Genomic DNA, 24,550 nt, shown 5'->3' with positions numbered 1-24,550 from the left:
GCAGATTGATTTAAGTTTCTGTACAGCACTCATCACTGTGTTCAAATAGGACTCATTAAAAAGGTCACTTTCCCAAAAGGTTTCCTTCTTGATTTCCAAACCAGTAACAAAAACTGGAATTACTTTTCCACTAGGAACCACTACATCTCATCAGATGTCATTACTAACCAATTATTCTCCTTTGAATTTAACTCTCCTTCATGATAACAGTAAGATCGATATTCATATAAAGAGAAGAATCCATTAGCTTAAAATGAAGATTATGAATTTCTTGTGGGTTTTGCCACTCCAAAATCCTCAAAACTTTAATCATGAGAACTTCTGAGAATTTGCTTTTTGTTTCTCTAACTAAAAAAAAAAAGTGAGGATTAGTTTATAAACTATTTTTAAATCGTGTTGTTTCCTTGAAATTACTTCTCCCACATAATGCAAGCATAGGCGGAAAACAGTAACAGTCATGTACTATCCCTTTCAACAAAACTCAGTTAAAGATAAAACAGAAATGAATAATAAATTACAGACTATTCCACATTAACTAATCAAATTCATTAAACCTACACTTACAGACATTCATCTTTAAAATAAACTCGACTGAACTATATGAGGGAAGTCCTCCAACTCCTCTCTTTTCCTCTTTAAGAGCCACTATCTATTTATTCTCAGTCCTTTAAGTCCTCGCCTCAACATTGCCCTCTCCATTCCAGGATCTACACTACTCCCATAAAAAATAAACACTTTAAACAGATTTTGAGAGGAAGATATAATGAGTTATTTCCACATGTCAGATTCAAAACACCTTTTTCTAAAATGAAGCATTTTATTACCGAAATCAAATTCCAAGTTCAGAAATTAAACCAGCTTTATTAACTCTAATGAAAAGCCCTTTGGGAACAGAGGATCAGATACCACCAAGAGAAGGAACAAAAAATCCTGGAATAGCAACAGTTGGAAATTGAAGTCAGAAGACATTATGAAGCTTATACACATTATGTTCCTGGTCTTTTGACTAGCAAATTTTTTTAGCTCTGTCACCTACAATCTCTTCACCTCATTCTGAGTAACATTCTTCCTAGTAGTAGTACATTATTCTAAATCTCTGCAGGATCAAAAATTAATATGTACAAAAAAAATCATAATATCCACAATAACAGTCTTGCACACTATACCACCCTTTGAAACCTGCCTTTGATCCATACTCCAATTCCCTTCTCTTCTTTATACCTCTTGCCATGTCACCTTAAAAAAGGGAAGTGAACGATGCTCATCTGGGACCAGCAACATCTTCCCCCTCCCTAGAAGCAAGTCATCTCTGGGAACAACACAAGGCCCCTGTCTGCATTGAGCCCCTGGGAGTAGGAAGGGATCAGGCTGTGCTAGGGTAGGACTCCATAAACCCAGAAAGGGAGAGGAAGAAACAAGGGAGAAGTTGGATGTCATGACCCTTCCTAGTCTTTGTAAGATGACATCAAGCAAGTTGGGTTTCCCTCTCTTGGATCAGACAGAGAGCAAAGGCAAAGACATATGCAACCCCACCCTGCAAGTAGCCCACACATCTAGTTAGGAGATCAGTGGAGCTCTAAAAACATCTAACACTTGAAGATCCTGTGACTCTGTAAAGTTCAGGATACTGATGGACCAGCAAAAATTAAATCAGATCTCTATCACTTCTTTATACCTCAAGTACTTCCTAGATTTCTCCTTATCCCACTAACTGTGGCTATCCATCCTTTTCACATTCTTATTCTTATGCACCTCAAGACTACTCACTCCCAACTATCAGAATATTAAAATACACCTTTGTTTTATCCCTTTTTTTAATGTTAATCAGCTGTCACATCTCACTCCTCCAATCTTTCTATCATTTTTCCATCCATTTCGTTACTACTCACTAGGGAAGAAAAAAGGGACTGGAGAAGGAAAGATGGATGGGAAAGAGTGTGGACAGGGAATTTTTTGGGGGGTGAGCGGGGTTGTAGGTTTTGGGGGGTTGGTTTTTTTTTTTTGGTTGGTTGTTTTTTTTTTTAAAAAAAAAAAAGCAGCAGTACTCTAGCTGTACAGTGCCTTGATCACATTGATAAGAAGTATGTCCATCTATTTATGTGGCTCAATTATGCTTCCTACGTGGCTCAATTTACTAAACATTCAAACCAAAGAAATGTAAGTATGAGCACCAAACAGGGATATTGGGCTGTATGCAACAGACTAAATTCATTTAAGGAGCAATTCTTTGTTACTTGCAAGAGCAATCACAGTTTCTAAACAGTGTGGATTTAAAATATGTTTATTTTAAGGCAGTATTTAAGATGCACATAACCAATGAAGCATTAAAAAAACATACCTGTGGACAAGGTTAACAAATAACTACAAATGAAAACAATGCTGATTTTATGAAAAAGTATTTGCAAACAAGATCTCAGTAAGTCACATTAAATGAATATGCTACCTGAGCGATGTTGTTATCTGCCAAAAGACAATTAAACAGGAAAAGACCTAAAAAATTTCACATGTTTAATGATCCCACAAAATTAACTGAAGCTGCATTCCAGACTAAAACTTCACTAAATGATATTGGCTACTGAAGTTCTACTGACGTATCAGATCTCACTCAGCAAGAAGTTACCTAGACACAGTATTTCCTTTTTATTAGTGCTTGGGAGTAATTAAAATAAGAAGTGTTTTATTCTAGGAGCGTCTACTAGTTCTCACATTGACTGTCAGCATTTTCATTAAACCAGTCTATTTTCAGATTAATTATAATTCACAGAATCACAGAATCAACCAGGTTGGAAGAGACCTCAGGGATCATCGAGTCCAACCGTTGCCCTGACACCACCATGTCAACTAGACCATGGCACTAAGTGCCATGTCCAGTCTTTTCTTAAACACATCCAGAGATGGTGACTCCACCACCTCCCTGGGCAGCCCATTCCAATGTCTAATAACCCTTTCTGGAAAGAAATTCTTCCTAATGTCCAACCTGAACCTCCCCTGGCGAAGCTTGAGGCTATGTCCTCTTGTCCTATCGCTAGTTGCCCGGGAGAAGAGGCCAACTCCCACTTCACTACAACCTCCCTTCAGGTAGTTGTAGATGGCAATAAGGTCACCTCTGAGCCTCCTCTTCTCCAGGCTAAACAACCCCAGCTCCCTCAGCCGTTGCTTGTAGGTCAGACCCTCCAGACCCTTCACCAGCTTGGTCGCCCTCCTCTGGACTCGCTCCAACACCTCAACATCTTTCTTGAAGTGCGGGGCCCACAACTGGACACAGGATTCAAGGTGCGGCCTCACCAGTGCCGAATAGAGAGGGACGATCACTTCCCTAGACGGGCTGGCTACACTATTCCTAATAGAGGCCAGGATGCCATTGGCCTTCTTGGCCACCTGGGCACATTGCTGGCTCATGTTTAGCTGGCTGTCAATCAGCACCCCCAGGTCTCTTTCCGCCGGGCCGCTTTCTAACCACTCTTCCCCCAGCCTCTAGAGCTGCATGGGGTTCTTGTGGCCGAAGTGTAAGACCCGGCACTTATTCTTGCTAAACCTCATGCCGTTGGTCTCGGCCCATCTATCTAAACTATTAAAAAAAAAAAAAAAAAATCTCCTTTCAGATGTGACTGCTTGTAAAAAATACTGCACTAATATGTTTTTCACATTAATATACTTTCCAAATTCTCAAATAAACTCTTTAGCTCTATGTCAATCACTCAACCAAAAAGGGATTGTAATTATACTGTAACTCTAAGTCTTTTCAATGTCTTACTATAGGATGCTTTTCGCAACACACTAAATATTTAACAAAAATAACATTTGAAATGTTAGAAAACCTTAACCATATCTTCTTTAATTATCAATACAAGTTTACTCTAACATTTCTAGCTGTATTATGGAAAAAGCAGATATCCATAGTAAATACAAAGCTGTGTTCCTACAAACTATTATCAAGTTTGCATCTAATCTAAAGAAATGTATTAACCATCTCTTAAGAGCAGTCATAAATATATCTTGTTTCATGCTTAATCAAATAAAATAAGACAAAACTAGTCCAAGATCCTAGAGGTTTCTACTCAGAATCACAGAATGTTAGGGATTGGAAGGGACCTCGAAAGATCATCTAGCCCAATTACCCTGCCAGAGCAGGATTACCTAGATCATATCACACAGGAACGCATCCAGGCAGGTTTTGAATGTCTCCAGAGAAGGAGACTCCACAACCTCTCTGGGCAGCCTGTTCCAGTGTTCAGTCACCCTTACCGTAAAGAAGTTTTTCCTCAAATTTAAGTGGAACCTCCTGTGTTCCAGCTTGCACCCATTGCCCCTTGTCCTGTCAAGGGATGTCACTGAGAAGAGCCTGGCTCCATCCTCATGACACTTGCCCTTTCCATATTTATAAACATTAATGAGGTCACCCCTCAGTCTCCTCTTCTCTAAGCTAAAGAGACCCAGCTCCCTCAGCCTTCTCCTCATAAGGGAGATGTTCCACTCCCTTAATCATCTTTGTGGCTCTGCGCTGGACTCTCTCTAGCAGTTCCCTGTCCTTCTTCAACTGAGGGGCCCAGAACTGGACACAATATTCCAGATGCGGCCTCATCAGGGCAGAGTAGAGGGGGAGGAGAACCTCTCTTGACCTGCTAACCACACCCCTTCTAATACACCCCAGGATGCCATTGGCCTTCTTGGCCACAAGGGCACACTGCTGGCTCATGGTCATCCTGCTGTCCACTAGGACCCCCAGGTCCCTTTCCCCTACACTGCTCTCCAACAGGTCTGCCCCCAACTTGGACTGGTACATGGGGTTGTTCTTGCCCAGATGCAGGACTCTACACTTGCCCTTGTTATATTTCATTAAGTTTCTCCCTGCCCAACTCTCCAGCCTGTCTAGGTCCCTCTGAATGGCTGCGCAGCCTTCCGGCGCGTCAGCCACTCCTCCCAGTTTTGTGTCATCAGCGAACTTGCTGACAGCGCACTCTAATCCCTCATCCAAGTCATTAATGAATATATTGAATAGTACTGGTCCCAGTACCGACCCTTGAGGGACTCCGCTAGACACAGGCCTCCAACTGGACTCTGTCCCACTGACCACTACTCTCTGGCTTCTTTCCTTCAGCCAGTTCACAATCCACCTCACTATCATCGGACCACACTTCCTCAGTTTAGCTGCGAGGATGCTGTGGGAGACCGTGTCAAACGCTTTACTGAAATCGAGATAGACCACATCCACAGCTTTACCATCATCTATCCACCGGGTAACATCCTCATAAAAGGCTATCAAGTTGGTTGAGCATGACTTCCCCTTGGTGAAGCCATGTTGACTGCCCCTAATGATCCCCCTATCCTTAACAGGCCTAGAGACAAGCACCAAGGACAAGTTGTTCCATCACCTTTCCGGGGATGGAGGTGAGGCTGACCGGTCTATAGTTACCCGGGTCCTCCTTCCTGCCCTTTTTGAAGACTGGAGTGACATTCGCTTTCCTCCGGTCCTCAGGCACCTCTCCTGTTGCCCATGACTTAGCAAAGATGATGGAGAGTGGCCTAGCAATGACCTCCACCAGCTCCCTCAGCACCCGCGGATGCATCCCATCAGGGCCCATGGATTTATGGACGTCCAGGTTGCTTAATTGGTCCCTGACCCAGCCCTCATCAGCCAAGACAGACTCCTCCTCTATCCTGACTTCTTCTGGGGCCGCAGGGGTCCGGGGCTCCTCAGGACAGCCTCCAGCAGTATAGACACAGGCAAAGAAGGCATTCAGTAACTCCGCCTTCTTTTTATCCTCTGTCTCCAGGGCCCCCACCTCATTCATCAGTGGGCCTACATTGCCTCTAGTGTTGGCTTTACCTGCAATGTATTTGAAGAAGCCCTTTCTGTTGTCCTTGACCTCTCTTGCAAGGTTTAATTCCAAGGAGGCCTTAGCTTTCCTAGTTGCCTCCCTACATCCTCTGACAACAGACTTATATTCCTCCCAAGTGGCCAGCCCCTCCTTCCATGATCTGTACACTCTCTTCTTCCACTTGAGTTTGCCCAGCAGTTCCCTGTTTTACTCCTATCTGACAATCTCATAATTTTACTAAATAACACTTTACTTCACGGTATTCTCCAAAGATTGTCTCTTGGTATCATTTTTATTAAGCTACTTTACTTCCCATCCAAATAATTTGGTTAAAAGAAAGGACATTCAATATATTCTACAGAAAATGTTTACCTGGAATTTCTATTTTAAAGTTGTTTTTACAATTGTTCAGGTAATCTAGAAACACACTGTCTAGCAGTCATTCTTGAAGAAATGTTTTGTACTTTGCTATCTTCCTTTAAAAACAAAAATATACATAGATTCTTATACCAGATAATTTAAAAAGCTTCTAATTTCTCCTTCACTAAAACACGGGGGCAGGGGGACCAACATCATTTTGGGGTACGTTCACCCAAACGAAGAACTACAAAAACACAGTTGCTGTACATCTGAACCACAGTCATATTCATCTGAGAGACAGATGATCTTCATTGAAACCTTTAGAACAGTTTAATCTTGCAATGCAAGGAAGTAAAACACCCACCCCCAAAAAGCCACCACTTTATGTTGAACACAGATACATCTTTAGGAGCATTTAAGAGACTATTGCTGATACAGTTCAAATATTTCTTTCCTCTTAGAAATATCTGAGCGTTCTTCTTTCTGTAGCCAATTTTTCATGAAATAATATTCCCATCCAATCTCATTTACTGGATCATTTCTAGCTACAACATTGACACTGATCTTATTTATTTCTTTAATAGTTTATTTCCTGCTGGTATTGTTTCCCTTCTTCTCCCTTTATTTTTCTTACTTTACTCTTTGATTCATCAGAACCTACATAAAAGTACATTTGAAGGTCTAACTGGAACCATTAGAAAGGAGAAATTGAAGGATTAAAAGAAATAATTCAAAGAGGATGATTCATTCACACCACCTATACTACTTATGACCTATATATTTTACAAAGAAAAGTCCCTGTGGGATTGAATTACCCAACAATATAGAGAAATTTGATTAACATATTTATCATTAATGTATATCTACTAGAGTAGTAAAAGAATTTAAAAAGTGTACTCAACATATAAAACTTCCCAAGTAGCAAAATCAAGTAAGAAACACAAACCAGTCATGCTACAAATTCACAAAAAGATAATTTCCCAAGTGGAAGACTATGATAAGAATTTCCAGACCTTGAATGATTCTGACAAATACGTAGAACAATGGGAACTATGCCCTGGATTACTTCAAAAATACATTATTAACAAAATATATAAAAAGCAAAGAAGGAAAAAAAAAAACCTCAAAGGCACAAGACTGAAGAAAAAAAATGACGGATTTGATGCAGGAGACTAATGAGATGCCTTTCCTTTTACTATTAATTTACACTGTTATTCTCAGCTTGTACTTGAATATCCTTTTTTTTTGGACTTTATTTAAGCTAGCTCTGAGTCAAAATAGCAAGTGTTGTCAAATTAATTAATAACCAATGCTGTGGTATCAGACTCATTAATAAAATTATTTCTAAAAAGAAAAATAGTTCTTTAGACATCATTCTTACCTCTGTTACTTTGGGCTGAAGTCTTAAAACTTCAGGACTCATGCGTGGGATATCTATATGTATCTAATTAGACAGAAAAAAGAATACTGTAAAAAGGAACCAAAAGCACACTTTTTAAACAACACAATAGTCAAAACAAACCTACAGTTTTACAGTATCAGTTACAAACTCATTGTATCACTATTTTTGGAATAACATGGTTTTACTGTATTTCAAAATATACAGCCAAACCTTTAAGTCATTGTTAATCTATCAATGAGGCAAAATTAAAAAAAAAAAAAACAACATACTTTGTTTTCACATTTTAGGATCCTTATACCACATTTTGATTGTTCGCAAATTATAGTCATATTGGCAACACTTAGTACCTTAGAGTACTTATGAGTAAATACATACTACTACTTCTGTAAAGTCATATTCAGTTGACACTGTCATACATACTTCTTGCTACTAAAGATCAGGCTTGAAGCTGAAAGAAAGAACTCAGCTGCTTCTGTCCTAAGGAAGGTTAAAGGATTGCTTAGTCCGCACTTAGTGATACAAACTATTCATTTTATACAAAACTTGGAGAAAGGTTATCTGCTTATCTGGTTGGGCAAGAAAGTTTGACACGCCTATGTTTATTGCACATCATACAGTTTCAACTTCTTAAGCAGAAGCATGGAGCCAGTAAGAAACAGCCACTGTTATACTTTCCCTCTACCATCCTCACTCATGGATGGTCTGAGCAGGAGGTGAAAGATTTGAAAACCCTACTAGTCTTAAACAGAAAATCATGGCAGCACCACATAGAATGACTAAAGCTGACATTAGAAGAAAAATATTTCATATTTTTGCAGTTGATTAGGGAGCTGTCTATCAAGTAAGATTAAAGAAAGAGAAAACCAGTAGCAAACTTCAAAAATATCTTTAAGCTCTTTAGCAGATGTTCTGTAGATACAAGCCACTTTAATAGGTGTTGTACCTGTCTATAGGTATCTTGGTGATTTTCATCATTTCTGGAATCATAGTATTGTTCAACAAACGCAAAATACTCTTTGCGTTTTCTTTGTAAAGTGCTTTCTCTGCGGTCCACATTTGCAGGAAGATAGCCCTGAAAAAAACAAAATGAAAAGGATATTACTCTTTGCCTTACAAAAAACACCGCTGGCATTTTATTACATGTGACAGGAAAGCTAATAAACTGATGTAGTGCAATGCCGTCCTATATGGATCTGAATAATCCTTTAGTAAATCAGTTTTCTAATCATTCCAACTGATACAGAAGTTCTCACAGAAACACCTTACTAAAATCAGGTTTTGTTTTTTCAAGAAAAAGTTTCAAGTTTTTCCACCTTTAAAAAGCAATTTCTTATCAAGAATTCTAAGATGATCTTTGTCTTCCACAGAGAAAAGCTCAAATAAATAAGTTCAGATAAATGTAATGCTATATAATTTCATTAATTTCTGCATTCCTGTATGGCCCTTATTGGAGTCACTTTATTAAATTTTTAAAGAAAATGCATATCATCTCAGTTGCCTTCAAATAGGAATGATATACATTAGCAAATATGTTTAAATTATGGTTAAACTTATCATACAATGGTGTATTAATTTAAAAACTTTAGAAATATTCCAGCTACATTATTTCACTGTTTCAGATGAGAAAAAATAATGTCAAGCTTTCATTTCATCTCAACAGGTTATTATAAGTCTCATCACAGAAAACGACTCAACAGCTCCAGGGACAGGGCTCTGAGATGTCAGAACACTAGATATACATTTCCTTAGTTGTTTCCCAACAGCAATTTATAAATATCATCTTATTTTCCAAACGCTATGGACAAGCTAAGGAAGTCATGTGTCAGATATGCAGAATTATGCATTGTTGCATTAAATACAGAATATATCTGAATGGTTCTTCATTGAACTCATTTGTATATATCTGACAATCCCAATGTTCAAAAAAAAAAAAAGAAAATCCACTCCTATTTTCTTCTTTTGTCCAGTGTGATCGCCATTTCTGGCACCTCAGCCTGCTTTCCATTTAAAAAACGAGCAGCTCAGGTTACTATTTCAGCATTTAACGAAAGGGAATATCATGAATCATTAGAAGTTCAGTTTATATATACAGTACGCTTATCAGAAACACCATTATCCATGTAATTGGCTACCAAAAAGTCTCCTAAACATTCAGAAATAGTTAGCGCTTTCTTGTAAGCGGCTTGATTTCAAACGATCAACACCAATATCCCATAACCCTGCAAAAAAAGAAAGCTAGTTCATATTTTACATATATGGCAGTCCTGAAAAAATACTTTGTATAAGAATCATTCCAAAGATAGATGACTTTCAAAGAGATCTGGACATCCAAGATAATATAAGAAAAATCTAATAATCGTATTATTCACTAGTCAATTCAAATTAAAATATTTTTTGCCAATATTACAAAAGCTCTCCTTCCACAATAATAGCTATCACCATACTAATGGTAATTAGTAAAACAGAGAAATCAAGTTTATGTCAGATTTAAGTTTCCTTAAAAAAAATAATCCTTATAACATCAAAAAATCCTGTACTAGAAGTGCAGCATATATTTGCACTTATATAATGGGCCATAGCCACCTCAGGTAACTAATAAGATGCTGTGCATTTAACTACAAGAACAACCTTCTTATACTGTCCTAACCACTGTAAGTAAAAATGGAAGGGGTACACCTAACATGCTAAAATTGCTAATTATACAATAAAATTAAACACTCTAAGTATACAGATTACATTACTCTCCTGCAACAATCCAACAACATATCCCATTTCTCTAACTTCTGTTTTGCTCAACATTTAGGGAAAAATAAAAACGACACACCATACTAAAACATCAACAGATTTTTTTAAAATATCTCTATATCAAAACCATTCAAAATGTTACTCTCGTATATTTTAATTTCTTACGTTGAGAAGACAACATATTAAGTACAAATCATATTACATTTCAGATACCTGAAGAGGTACTTGCTTTGGCAAAACCATATCTTTTAAGATGTAGCAACTTGTGTCTGGTTCCAGGTTCTTTAAATTGCACCAGCTTAACTTTTGCCTCAAGACTCAGTCTGACATTTAATATCCTGTCCCAGTGTTTCGTATTAAGTTAAATATTGAATTCTGCCTCGCGTTTATTCTCAGCAGTTGGATTTTTTTTTTCCTCTAGGATATCTTAGTTCCATTAGAAAAGAATTCATTTGTGAGATCAAATGTGATTGTTCGAAGGATACCAATATTTTCTCAGCAAGTCTTCTTGCCATTATTCAGTTTCAAAGACTGAAGTAATCTTTCAATTGGACATGTCTTGTTTCCTATTCACTTTACAAATTAGGTTTTATTTTTAAAAGTTGGAAAGGCTTGCAACATATCATCAGGGAATAAATTGGTGGAGAGTTTAATCCATTTATTCATTAATTTCCTGCGAAGGCTCTTGCAACCACATCTTTAGTTTTGTTATTCAAAAGAGAAGTGAGTCTGAATAGTTCTGCTTGCTGTTTAGGTACAGCATACTTAACATTTTTGTTATATTTTAAAAAATAAATCATGTAATTTTTTTAATATACTGTTACCAATAAACATGCATGACATCAACAGCCCCTGAGCATTATATTGATTTTCATATGCTTTCCCTTTGAAAAACCATATTCATCAAACACGTTAACATTATTAACTTTTTGACTATGTATTAAGTATCTCATCTGCTCAATTTTTTAAAATCACACTTTAAAAATTCCAACTTCAACGCTGATTTTACAAACAAGACAATCGTGTTCTGCCTCAGATACTACCAATTGTACTCAGTTCCCCACATAAATCATAGTTTGGGCTTTTTAAGTAAGACCTCTGAATAATTCCAAAACAAACACATCCAGCCTTAATTTAGCTCTAAACTACGCTTTGGTTTCTTTGGTTTTCTGGTCTTTTGGTTTTGCAACCGATCTTTAACCAAAATAGTTTTGCTTTTGTACACTGATTTCCCCAATAGCTCCCAGTGCACCTTATAGCACAAAAGATTATCACGTTATCCCTCTCACCTGAGACGTACAGCAGCAGGTAGGTAACATATGCACAGTACATAGGTAACACATTTAAACAACTAATGTAACTTAAAAATGAATTACCATTAGAAAAAAAGCATCATGGAGTTTATGACCACAAATACTCAAAGCACTTTTTCTTCCCCACTTTGGAAAGATGATGAAATAAGCTGCTACCTTACAGTATACAAAAGTAATGATTACTAAATGACTCATCTTTGGTTTCCCAAACTGTATTAATTGAGGGCCACTTACTAGATAAGAAATCATGGTAAGAATTACATAAGAAAATCCGAGAACTTTCAAAATATTGCTATTTGGTGACACGAAAAAAAAAAAAAAAAAACAAAAAAACACACACACACACACCTTTCAGAAGTATCTTACTCAAGAAAAAAAAAAACATAGAATTTTTAAAGTAAAAACAAAATAACCTGAAGACAGTTTCTTTGCAGAGGTATGGCAAGGTAGCTGAAGATAAGAATCAAACTGGAAAGGATCCTGAACTGGAGTCATGAAAACAAGAAGACAAGTGAACTCTACACTTAGGAATTTCTCTAGACTAGGAATCTCAAGAATACTAAACTAAAATCAACTTGAAGTTGAAGCTCATGGAAAGCCTACGGTCTGAATTGGAAGCAAGAAAGTGACTGCAGTTAACTTTTGCATAATTCCAGTTCTGTAAACCTCACTGTCAGTCCTCTGATTCAGAACTTAACCTATCCTTACACTTTAGCTTACTGTGTTTCAAAGTCAATTTTTAGTGAGAATCACAGAATGGTTGCGGTTGGAAGGGACCTCTGGAGATCATCTAGTCCAACCCCCTGCCAAAGCAGGGTCACCTAGAGCATGTTGCACAGGGTCGCGTCCAGGTGGGTTTTGAATATCTCCAGAGAAGGAGACTCTACAACTGCCCTGGGCAGCCTGTTCCAGTGCTCTGGCACCCTCAAAGTAAAGAAGATTTTCCCTCATATTCAGATGGAACTTCCCATGTTTCAGTTTGTGCCCATTGCCCCATGTCCTGTCACTGGGTAGCACACTGAGAAGAGTCTGGCCCCATCCTCTTGACAGCCACCCTTAAGGTATTTCTAAGTATGATAAGATCCCCTCTCAGTCTTGTCTTCTTCAGGCTAAACAGACCCAGCTTCCTCAGCCTCTCCTTGTAAGAGAGATGCTCCAGTCCTCTGACCATCTCTGTAGCTCTCCGTTGGACTCTCTCCAGTAGTTCCTTGTCTTTCTTGAACTGGGGGGCACAGAACTGCACACAGTACTCCAGGTGTGGCCTCACTAGGGCAGTGTAGAGGGGGAGGATAACCTCCCTCGGCCTGCTGGCCACACTCTTCCTAATGCACCCCAGGATACTGTTGGCCTTCCTGGACACAAAGGCACATTGCTGGCTCATGGTGAGCTTGTTGTCCACCAGCCTCTCAGGAGTTAGCCATATTTTTTTTACTTTGAGTGTTTTGAAACAGTCATCTTGAACTTCATGAGGTAAAAAAAAGAAATGCTCTTTTCATTACCAAAATCTCAGACAGCAACTTTGGAAACAGAACTAAAATTGTACACTGCATGTTTAATTTCAATTGCAGCAGGACATCTGAATATCCACCATTAAGAAGCTGCATCTGCATTTAGCATTAGAAGGAACTAAGCTGCAGATTTAGCAATCATCAGCAAGAGAGACTCTTTCAGTCACTGGAAATCAATCTCAATCTTAAGTAAATACTTCACATTCCCCACTGAATTATTCTATAAAAAGCAAAGCTATTTAAGTCCACTCTCTGAAAAATTCAATAGTGTTAAACTGTTGTGTGTATAACTCAGAATTTTAAACAGTTCTTAAATGCATGAAGATTTGCTGATAAAGTGTCTTTCACAGCCTTTGGAGAGTAGACAGCACAAGATATTTGCTTCTTTTTAATACAAACATCTTCACAAATTCTTCTCCCAACCACAGGCAGGCAAACAACAGTTAAAATGCATAACGGTTTGCCATCGCAAGTATTATAGCTGAAAAGACTGACATGAAAAATACTCCTGGAAAAATTCAATATATTTGTCATAGAAGAACCTTTTTAAATACAGTGCAAACACTGAGATTAAAAAAAAAAAAAAAAATCCAGTTCTGTAACACCAAACCCAGCAAATCCCAGATTCCCACAAGTTTGTCTCTGATGCCTGACTGAAACACAACTGTGTGCTGTTCCATGGTATTTCAGTCAACCTACTCCCAAGCTACTGCAGTTGCAAAATCCTCTGACCACCGGGCAAAGTTCAGAGAGCACAGTCATCCAAAAACTCACACTACAAAAAAGTGATTATCTTTTCAATTAGCTCATCTCCCTGAACGGACTCACAGGTCTGACATCAGGAGAGCCAATGCCACAAGGTAACTGACCACAGTGGTCCAGATTTGTTCATTTTAAACCACTACAGAAAAATCAGCCAAAAAACCCATAAGATCCCATCACAGCTTTTCCTCAGTACAGTGTCAATCCTTTCTTGTTACTTTGATGTGAAGTCAGAATGAAGCCTTTTGTAGGAGACCAATAGGCTTTGTTTCCCCTACTGTGTGCCTATTTTCAAGAAAACTGTAAGATACTTGTTTCTGAACTCTCCACCATTCCATCAAAATTGGTTGAAAGAGGCCACTGTTATCACATAAGCCTTTCTTTCATAAAAAGTCAGGCTGAAAAATAAAGATATACAGTTGACATGATTTACTACTACTTCTCATTCTCTCCTTTCAGTTTGACAAATTAATCTTGAAATTGAGCAAAAGAACAGAACTTTCATTACAATTCAGCAACAAGACACAATGTTTTCAAGTATCACTGATGGATTACAACTCAAGCAAAATTATTTGCAATGCTTGAAAAAACTATAACTACTAAATACAAAGGAAGAAGGAAAAAAAATATAACTTACTGAAAGAAGTTTCCATGCAATTGGACGAACCTGTTTGGGAATGCCAGACCAACTCAGTTTCCGTAATTCTTCTATTAAGAGAGAAGTATTTCATAAGAACTAAGGAAACTATTATCAATTAATATACACAGATATATTCAAATTAGCACAAAGTTGCTTACAACAATGATCATGTCTTCTTACAAAGTCCAATGAAATCAGAATTATACGGCAACTCTAAGGAATTAATGAAATACTGGATAGTTACTATCCATACCCATGACAATAGGTACTGAGTGCGATGAGGTAACTTTATGGAGTATTTGTCAGCATTACTTCTTAGTATACATGCCTTATACTAACATGCAAGAGATACTCAGACTTATTGTATAATATGCTTATACAGATACTAATAAAAAAATGAGATTTGCAGTTACAGAAACAGAATGATACTTTATGCCTGAATGCTGGAATTTAATTCCATGCCATATTTTCATTTTTCATGTTGTACTCCTTTCTCTTGAAAGCTGCCTGTCAGATACGATACCCAGCTAAACCAATCTGTGGGACTTCACACATGTCTTGTGAAAACTGTTTATTATGTGAAAAAAAAATATGGAAAAAATCATGGAAAATGGAAAAATAAAAGATGCTTAACAGAGTCCCTAAGAAATAATTTTTTATGAGGTATCTACTTGTACCTATTTCTCTTCTTACTGTGAGTAGAACATATGGGTTAAAACTGCACAAGTTTAAATTATCAACCTGCTAAAGAATACAGAACAACTAAATTCTACATTTTACTTTGTATTTACTTATTCCAAATAATTATATAGATATTTGAATTAACTAAGTATAAGCCAGCGAATGGTCTACCATATGTATGTATTTTCCAAATTCTATGCTTCGACAGACTTTAAAAACATTCTGTGTATCCACTCATCACACAAAAGTGAAGCACAGGAGAAAGTACTTAGAATAAGAACTTTCTGAGTGGATACCACAACTGACTGACTTTGGCCATTTACAGATGCATATTCTCTTTATTTTTTTGTTAAGACAAAGACTCCTATTAGCAACATCTGTCTTCATCCTCTCACCCCCATCCTCCTTCTACTACTCTAAAAAGAAATGAGCATCTATAATATCAAGAAACCCAAATTACCATGTTAAGCTTGGTATGTTATCATAGAGACAATTATTTCTAGACACATTGACAACTACTTTTAACCAAGAATGAAAACATAGTCCACCGAAACCAGTACAATATTTTAAAAAAAAATATTCCAAGAGAAAGGAATTTGATTTTAAAAGTATATTGACTAAATAGTGAAAAAAAAAAAAAATCTTTAATTACCAATAAAGTTTCTCAAAGAAGCATCAGCTAAAGTAAACAAAAAGCTCCAGTCACCTGGAGTTGCTGTATGAAGTTACCTGATCATTAAGATGCCCTATTTTTACTTTAGATACATACTAGCAAAAATGATACTTGCAAAATCTATTTTGTCTTAAAATGAGATGACAGCATTAATAAATCATGGCAAAAAAAAAATCCAGCTGGATGAATTCATACTTCCATCTCTTTTTCTTACCGAAAGTACAGAGAGAAGAAAATTAGCAGAAGGCAGAAATGAAAGATTGTTATGGCCACGGGTAGATTAGTGGTTTTAGGGTGGTCACTTCAAACCAACCATGACTGACCATTCCAAACAGACATGGGCTTACCAACAATTGTTCAAGTAAGAAAAGCTTTGCAGTACTGGATATATACATTCAACAAGTCATGTTTTCCCTCTCACTCTTAGCAGTAGGCTCACCAAGACAACAGCGGCTGCACGAAGATCTGACTTAGAACAGTGAGGCTACGTTACCAAAATCCAAGCCAAACAGTGACCAAATGCTGTGTTAGGATCAAAACACAGCAGAAACTCAGTAAAGCAGAGAAGAACAGATATTAAGACACAAGACATTAAAAGCCCATCATATCAAAGTGAACGTATCTATTACAAGTCTTGAATCTAGTCTAAAAAAAAAAAATTACTTTCTTATAACACCAATGAAACTGTCTTTCATCTATAAGCTTTAAATACTATTGTATTTGACAAAAATACATTTCATTAATAGAAGCTTATCTTTTCTACAGCCTTTCAAACCCTTGAAAAAGTCAAAATACACTGACAGAGGAAAAATAGGAAAAAAAAAATCTCCTAACATGTTTTTGACTTAAAGTCATGGTTTGTTCTGCAGTTTTGTTTTGAAATGAACTAATTTATATCTTTCCTATAGAAGAAATACAAGGATGTCAAGGTGACACCTTATTAAAGCAAGGGTACATAAGTAAGTCAAGGTTATTTTTGATCAATACAAATTATATTTAGACATATATTACTGTGTAAGCGTACCAAAACAGCAAAATACCCAACCATTGAGGAACATCATATTGAGCATGACCAAAGATACACTCAGTCACATACCTTGGGCAATCCAAAGACTAGAATACCAAATACTAAAGGAAAAAGTATAAGAACAAATATGAACTGACTTACTTGATTTCCAGCAAACAAAAGATTCCTCAGTCTTGTATTTCCTTGTACTTGTAGCTTACCCATCATGTCTATGACAACAGTGAGTATACTACAGTTAATAACATGACTATACTCACTGTAACTGATTACATTTTATTTTCTTTCTTATTTACAGTCCATCCCTATCCAACAAGCTGATCATTTACAGCAAGTATTCTTTGCCCCAAAATTGTAATATCAGTCCTTGCCCTCGCTCTTTATTAATTGGCACAGGTAGATTATTGCCTGTTCTTCAATCTGGAAAGAAAAACGTACACTATCAGGCAGAAACAAATTTAAGCTCATTTTACTGGTCCCAACTCCAAAACAAAAAACACAAGGGAGCTTCGGTCAGGGAAACCCAAACTGGCAGACTGAGAGCCATTTTAGGTTCAGAGAAGATCTAGTTATGGCAAGGCACTGAACTCTTTTTACTTCCCCTTCTTTAAGCACAGAGGTACCTCAGAAGAAACACCTACTGAGGTACATACAAAATAGTAGTAACAAGGACTATGTTCACTGTTATAACAAGGTTCCTTGATAGTAGCAAGACTACAAAACCAAAAGAAAACCTTTGTCCCTTCTAACACTAATTTCCTACCCTCTGCTTCCTACTTACAGATCATTCCTGAGTCCCATTTATCCATTTCACCCTCTTCTCCAAAGTTCCTTTTTCCTTATTTCCCTCCTTTGTGGCCCTCATCCCTATGTATTTCAGCTGTATTTCAACCCTCAAATCATCAACCGAAATTCCGCACCTGTCTTCATTGCTGGCCAATAGAATTCACTATACAGTTAAGAAAACCTTAAAATTATTAACTAAAAAGAGGTACCATCCTTAAAACAGAACTGTAGCTTAAAAAAAAAAATCTAAACAATTATTTAAAATATTTTCAAAAGGAACCTGGTTTTTGCTCTTTATCTCAGAATAATCCAAGATCGATGCTCTCTTGTTTTCTTACTCATACCAAACTGCAACAATAAATTTAACTACTTTTTGCATCACAGATGTTATTAACATGAGAATGTGCATTAGAAAGGAAAAAAATTACATAAAGTCCAAATGTTCATTTACCTTCTATAATCTAAAGCCTGTAACAAGAACTGCCACCAGAAAAATAAAATTTTATTCAATTTCACAAAGACAAGCTATTGTAGACGATCAGTATATCACCAAACTACATTTAAATACACCAGAATCATAAAGACAAAATGTATGCTTTAATGCAATTATTCTTGCTGTCATGTTACCCCTCTACAGCTTAGGCTATTTTCCATTTTTAACTTACAAACACCAGACTGCTGGTATGGCTTCTAAAAATGAATTCTAGACAGCAAGTTTTGCAGGGTTTTTTTCATATGGTCTTCATTATTTTTAGTTAACTTTGAACACATTTGTCCTGCTATAACAACTTCTCTCAAGAAAATTTTATCTTGAATTTTTTGTTAAAAGAATGCTTTTTATCTCTTAAGCATTGAGTTACTTCTAAACCCAAGTTAATTCTAAATTAATTTTGTAACTTAGGCAATTTTGCTGTCATGAACTATATTCACTCTGTTTACCCAATAACTTTTTTAAAACTTCAAGTTTGTTTGCATTTGTAAACATGATTATTCTTTTATTATATTCTCTTTTAAAAAGATTTGTCCCACTCTAGAAAAGTATTTTATCTTATGAAGCAAGTATACATCATATGTAATGTTATAGTACTTTTCACATTCTATAATATAAAAGCCATGCGATTTTAGCCATCAGCTTGGAAGTTAATGAGTAAAATTATTATTTCTATTATTTCTCTCTGTATTGTAAAAATAAAACAAGAATTATTTTTTGTCTCACTTGTCAACTTACTGCAGAAATATATTATTCTTCCAACTTTTTTTGAGATACATGTGAAGAGTATACAACGTATCAAAATCAGGAAAAGCAGTTGCAATATATGAGAGTCCAAGCAAAATATAGGCAGCAGCATCATATGCCTTCAAAAAACATTAAGAAGCTCACAGTACGTCTGAACAGTAAATACACATGGGTGGAAGAAGCACAAAAGCATGCTTATACACATGACTCCAAGGAGGTTGGTGGTATCCTAATAAATTCCTCCCTTATTCTTCATCTCAAGGAGTTGATAGGCACTGGAAGAATATAGGATAAGCAAAAGATCAGTAACGTTAGAAAAATATGATACTACTGGAGTTCAGTGTGAACCAAAGTCTCAAAGAAACAATGAAAGCAGAACTTGTACAGACTATAAACACTGATTAAGAGAGACGGTGAAGTTTAAATTGAACTACATATCACAGGCTGGCACAACAAATATACTTCATCGCAAATATGCTGTCACTGAAAACACGAGGGATTCAATGGGAAAGAGATGTAATAAGCAACTGAAGTTCTCCGATATTAAACAAGTGACTCCTGAATTTCGCTGATACTAAATAGGAAATGGCACCCAGGATTGTCCATTCATGATAAAAACCTAGCCTTGGGCACAGAGATGCACTAAGAGCAACAGCAGAGAGACTGGTTGCTGTACACTGAGGACAGAAAGCAAAAAGTAGTTCTAAAGTCAAAGAGCTATGGAATGTCATGAACAATGGAAAAGAGCCACTAATGGATTCTGAAGAAAACCCAAGAATACACATGACACAAAATAATCATGCAAACAGCTCTGCCATGACACACAGCACAGCTGGGGTACAGCACACAGCTGGACAGGAACAGGCTTCATTAAGGATAGTTTCAAAGAAGAATAGGTGGACACTACTGAAGCAAACACCAAGAAAAAGGGGTTTTTTTCTTTTTTTTTTTAAACATCAGAAAAAGATGAAAACCAGTCTGCTACTTCAAAACAGAACAAAAGTCTAAGTATATTACTATTTGGAACGGGCATTTTGGTTGTCGGGGATTGGTTCTTTATGGTGATAGCTTCGAGGGACTAGTTTTTCAGTATGGGGAGAAGGGTGATGGTGAGCAGCAGAACGGAGGACAAAAATTCCCAAACAAAGAAATTACTATGTTATCATGATATTAAGTGATCATCTTTAGAAGATCTTGATATTTGGCCTTGAATAGACATTTATCCAAGAATTTCGAGTTAAAACAAAATCTTTGCATTCTGAAGAACAGAAACAGCCACCTTCATAATAGATATCTGAGATTAAGAACAGTGTTGCAATTAAAAGGCAAATTTGTAAATTCATGTGCTACAGGTTTAGGTCACAGCAACTTCAATTTACCCAAAGCAAGCAGAAGATGGATCCATTAATCTGATTTACATGCAGTTCCAGTTTTCTAGTGTACAAAAGCAGACAAGATACAACTATAATATTACAAGTTCTCAATGACTGTCAAAAGCAAGAACTACCATCCAGTCTAATAGTATTGGCAGTGAATGACCAGAGGCATTATAAATCACATATTTCAATACCAGTCTTGTTATGGAGTGGTAGCTTCACAACAGGCCTGGAAGAGGCACTAAGCCAATGATAACAGGATTCTTGATTCACCCACGCAGGTGTCCCCTTGCCAGCCAAGGAAGTCTTCCTCCCTTAAGTCCTCACAGCAGCTGAAGCAGGATTAACTTGTATTGTATGGTCTTAACAGGTTTAGTTTATTGTCAAGACTCCAGCTGCAATGACCAAGCACAAGCTGCCCAACAGGTAGCTCCAGACAGCACCTGGTCACACACCTTACCCTTTTTTCCATTACTTGATCTTTGGTTTTCCACCACCCTTCTACCTCCTTTTCTCTGCCCCAAATTAATAAAGCACTCCAATTACTTCCTCCCCTTGTGCTCCCAGTTTTGCTACAACTATACCCAAATCTGGTATTTCTGAAATGATTACCAAGGCACTGCTGGTCTTGTTACACTGCATCTTACAAAGTGGCCCCTGTGCTCCCCTCCATGCAATGGCACTGTGTGGACATTTCTCACGCAATTCCCCCTTGACTACTTGTGAAACCCAGGCACCCATAGGGTGCTATCTATAACTTCTGTCAGCTTCTCACACTGTTGTTTGTCATGTTCAGAAATTTCTCACATGACCTCCAGTAGTGCTCCACACCCTCAGGAGTTAACTCAGCCATGGAGCAGGGCAGTCAGCAGCTTAGATATTTGCCTGCAGCCCTAACACATCTGCAACAAGTTTCAATTCCACCCATGATTCCATGTCAAGTAAATCCCCAAGCCAGCAATCACTAAATCATAAGTAACAGTATCTCTGGTTATAGTCTTCTAAAAGCCAATAGTCTTCTAAAAGCCAAAAAGGCAGGAATCGGTCAGAACAAGTAAAGGCAATGTAAGCATAGAATGTGAATGACACTAGAAAAATGGTATTTTGTATAGTTTATAAATAAAGACAGACATATCTGCCTTAACTAAACACATCTACAAATTATATATGTATTTCTCCTCCATCCCAGAACATGATTACAAGCTCCACTGTTGGTTTAATAACAACGAAGGCCCCAAGTCTTCAAAAGCACGTGATCTCCCACTGTGCATCACACCGCTCCACCAGCCCTTGTGCAGTATGTATGCTTTACCGGGTCTGATCTATTTGTGTCACTGGTAGTCTGGCTGAAAGGAAACAGATCTTATGCATCAGTTTATGACTTCCTTACACAATCAGTTTGTTAAAGCTTCAAGTTTTGGCTACTGTTACACACAAGCACACCATTTACAAGCATAGTATGTGCAGAAAATAGCAAATAAGTTGCAACTCGGAAACTACATTTATTACTTTCAAGTAACATCAATTGCTCATTCTCAACTCTATACCCCATTGAACTCTCTCTACTCTTTAACCTTAGTGGTTTTTTTTCCTCTTCTCCCTTAACACAACTCAAATAGGAATCTATGCACAAACATGGGTATCAACCTCTAACAACAACCCATGCAAAGACAAAAAAAAAAAAACAAGCATGAAACAAGAAAAGATGCAAATCTACTGTCAGAATCAGAAAAGTGGAGCATATGACTGAATCAGTGACAAATCACGCAGGACAAAAATTCCACTTACTCTTAAGTAACTCATTTAAGGCCAAAGATAAGAACTATGCAAATAAATTGGAGTATAGCTTATTATAGTAACACTTTCTATCCTGTGATGTAGCTGAGCTTTTCTTCTATGTTCAGGACCAAGCAAAGACAATTTTGACAAAGAGAATTTAATTTATGGCACTATTTCAAATGAAACCTCCACTTCTAGGCTAAACATAAACAACTACTTGTAGGACTCACTGAACTAAGGAGTCATTCTTTATTCCTCCTTTCTCTTCCATTTTCAATGTTTGACTTCAGCAAGTTTCAAGAGAGACCAGTTTTCATTCCTGACACTACTCTGCAATGAACATACATTTCCTTTAAGGATAGCTTGGGCTGTCGTATAATTTCAAACAATAACATACATATCCTATGAGACTGGGTTTCAAAGGACTGCTCTTTCTGGAAGAAAACCTCAGCACTAGATGTGGAAGTAAAAACATACACCAAGGACAAAACATTTTTGTTTTACAACATAACACTTATTTGAAACAGATCCTCTGACTAATTCTCCATAATGGAGGATTTGGGAGTGAATACCTCACTACATTCTTGCATGCTGAACACAGATAATTATTTACGTTTCTCTGCCAGAGCCTTATCCTCTCTGTGTGCTCTTTTTATACCTGGATTGCCTGCTGGGGCTACAGAATCTTTGGCAACGCTCCTTCTCCCACTATATTTGAGAAAAAGCATTTAATGCTAGTTTTTATACCTTTTGCAAGTTGTTTCTCTCAAACTCTCACCACCCTTTACTGTGAGGGTGGTGAGACACTGGAACAGGTCTCCCAAAGAAGCTGCAGATGCCCCCTCCCTAGCAGTGTTCCAGGCCAGGCTGGATGGGGCTCAAACCTGGTCTAGTGGAAGGTGTCCCTGTCCATGGCAGGGAGGTTGGAACTAGATGATCTTTCAGGTCCCTTCCAACCCAAACCATTCTGTGACACTATGATTAAGTGTCTCCATGCATTTAGCCTGACATGATTTATTTTCTGTTCTACTCTCCTTATTTGACACAGAACTTTACCTCCTCTACTATGTTATCACGTCATACAGGATCCTTCTGAACTTTCTCAAGGCTTTAGTTTCTGTTTTTGCTTTCCTAAGTGGCACGGTAATTGCTTTCAGTACAGAAACTGTTAGAGAGACAATTGCACATCTAAGGGTTAAGTCAATTCCATCACAACGCATTAGTCCTGGGTACGTAATAATTCAATTCCTGCACCAACACTGACTGCTGTCCTGTATCACAATCCTCCAAAATTCCAGGATCTCAAACTACTACAAAAATCATATAAAACGCTGGTTCTAATCTTTCACTACAGTGAGCTCAACTAGCATTTTGCCATTGACAAACAGCATACATTACAACTGAGAGAGGTTACGCAAGAATTCTTCTCAGGTGTAGCAGCAAGCTTTCATGATTATCAACCCAAAAGCATACAGTCTGACCCTCGCGCGTGGCTATTAATAAAGCACCAATTCATGTTATGCTTTCCTCTTTCCAACACCAAAACAAGAGGAAAGAAAACCAAGAACTCTGCCCTTCCCAACAACAATTATAAAAGCAGGAAAAAGGTTGCTCCTAGAAGACTTAGTTTAACAGCACTGTAGCAGTGGTGGACAAGAGAGGCAAGAACAAATCAAAGCGTATACACAGAGTACCAATTTAGATATATGTAAAAGATTGTCAGTGAAGTTAAGTTCAAATAATACTGTTAAAATGTATGAATTATATGTACATTTTATTTGAAATACATGCATAAGTTTTACAGCAAATGTATCTACTACTGTTTTTAAGATGGGCTTTAAAGTGACCCATCAGACCACTTCATAAAATCCAATGATAACACGTAACTGAAATACTTGCGTTTAAGTTCTCAAGTTACCTTGAGACACGAGTCTAAATTTTTAAAAAAAAAGAGCTGAGGTGGGTGAAATCATTTTGACATTTTTATCTCAAAATTAAAACACTAAGTTCTAGTCTGTAAGTTGCCACAGTATCACTTTTTAAATCCAGTTTTCATCAGCTTTTCTTTTAAACACCTGGTTTCTCCCTTTTCCTCCCCTGTTTCCTACTGAATATTTAACTTTCCCACCAAGAAGCGCTAAGTACATTCGTATTCTACAATACCTTGTAATAGAAAACCCATTTAAGGCTGAATTTTCTCCATATAACACATGATAAAGAGACTTTTTAAAATAAAAGTTCCATACTCGGCCAGTATGTAACACACAGCACGCTCAAGGGAGCAAATAGTTAGAAATTAATTTGTTGAGAACACAAAAGAGCTACAAAAACATATGAAATGCCTGACAAAGGTCAGAAGCTTGATTTAAGACCAAATAAATTTGCAAAGATGTCAGGCAAAGAAAAAACTATTTGATTACACCTCTAAAAACAGTATCTTTCCAA

At 37.2% G+C, this 24,550-nt stretch overlaps 1 protein-coding gene across 1 annotated transcript in view; it reads right to left on the bottom strand.

Annotated features, from left to right (window-relative positions):
• Positions 1 to 24,550, bottom strand: part of TBC1D22A (TBC1 domain family member 22A) — a 200,231-nt gene that overhangs the window by 154,007 nt on the left and 21,674 nt on the right. The window contains exons 5-7 of the mRNA XM_068402188.1: positions 14,547 to 14,617; positions 8,525 to 8,653; positions 7,561 to 7,623 (exon numbers count right to left, since the gene is read on the bottom strand). Coding sequence (XP_068258289.1) covers positions 7,561 to 7,623; positions 8,525 to 8,653; positions 14,547 to 14,617 — 263 coding nt within the window. The remainder of the gene's footprint in view (positions 1 to 7,560; positions 7,624 to 8,524; positions 8,654 to 14,546; positions 14,618 to 24,550) is intronic.

Source organism: Nyctibius grandis, chromosome 5 (genome assembly GCF_013368605.1).
Source record: "Nyctibius grandis isolate bNycGra1 chromosome 5, bNycGra1.pri, whole genome shotgun sequence".
Lineage (NCBI taxonomy): Eukaryota > Metazoa > Chordata > Aves > Nyctibiiformes > Nyctibiidae > Nyctibius > Nyctibius grandis.
The sequence above is the reverse complement of the archived record's forward strand: the minus strand, read 5'-3'. Positions and strand labels throughout refer to the sequence as shown.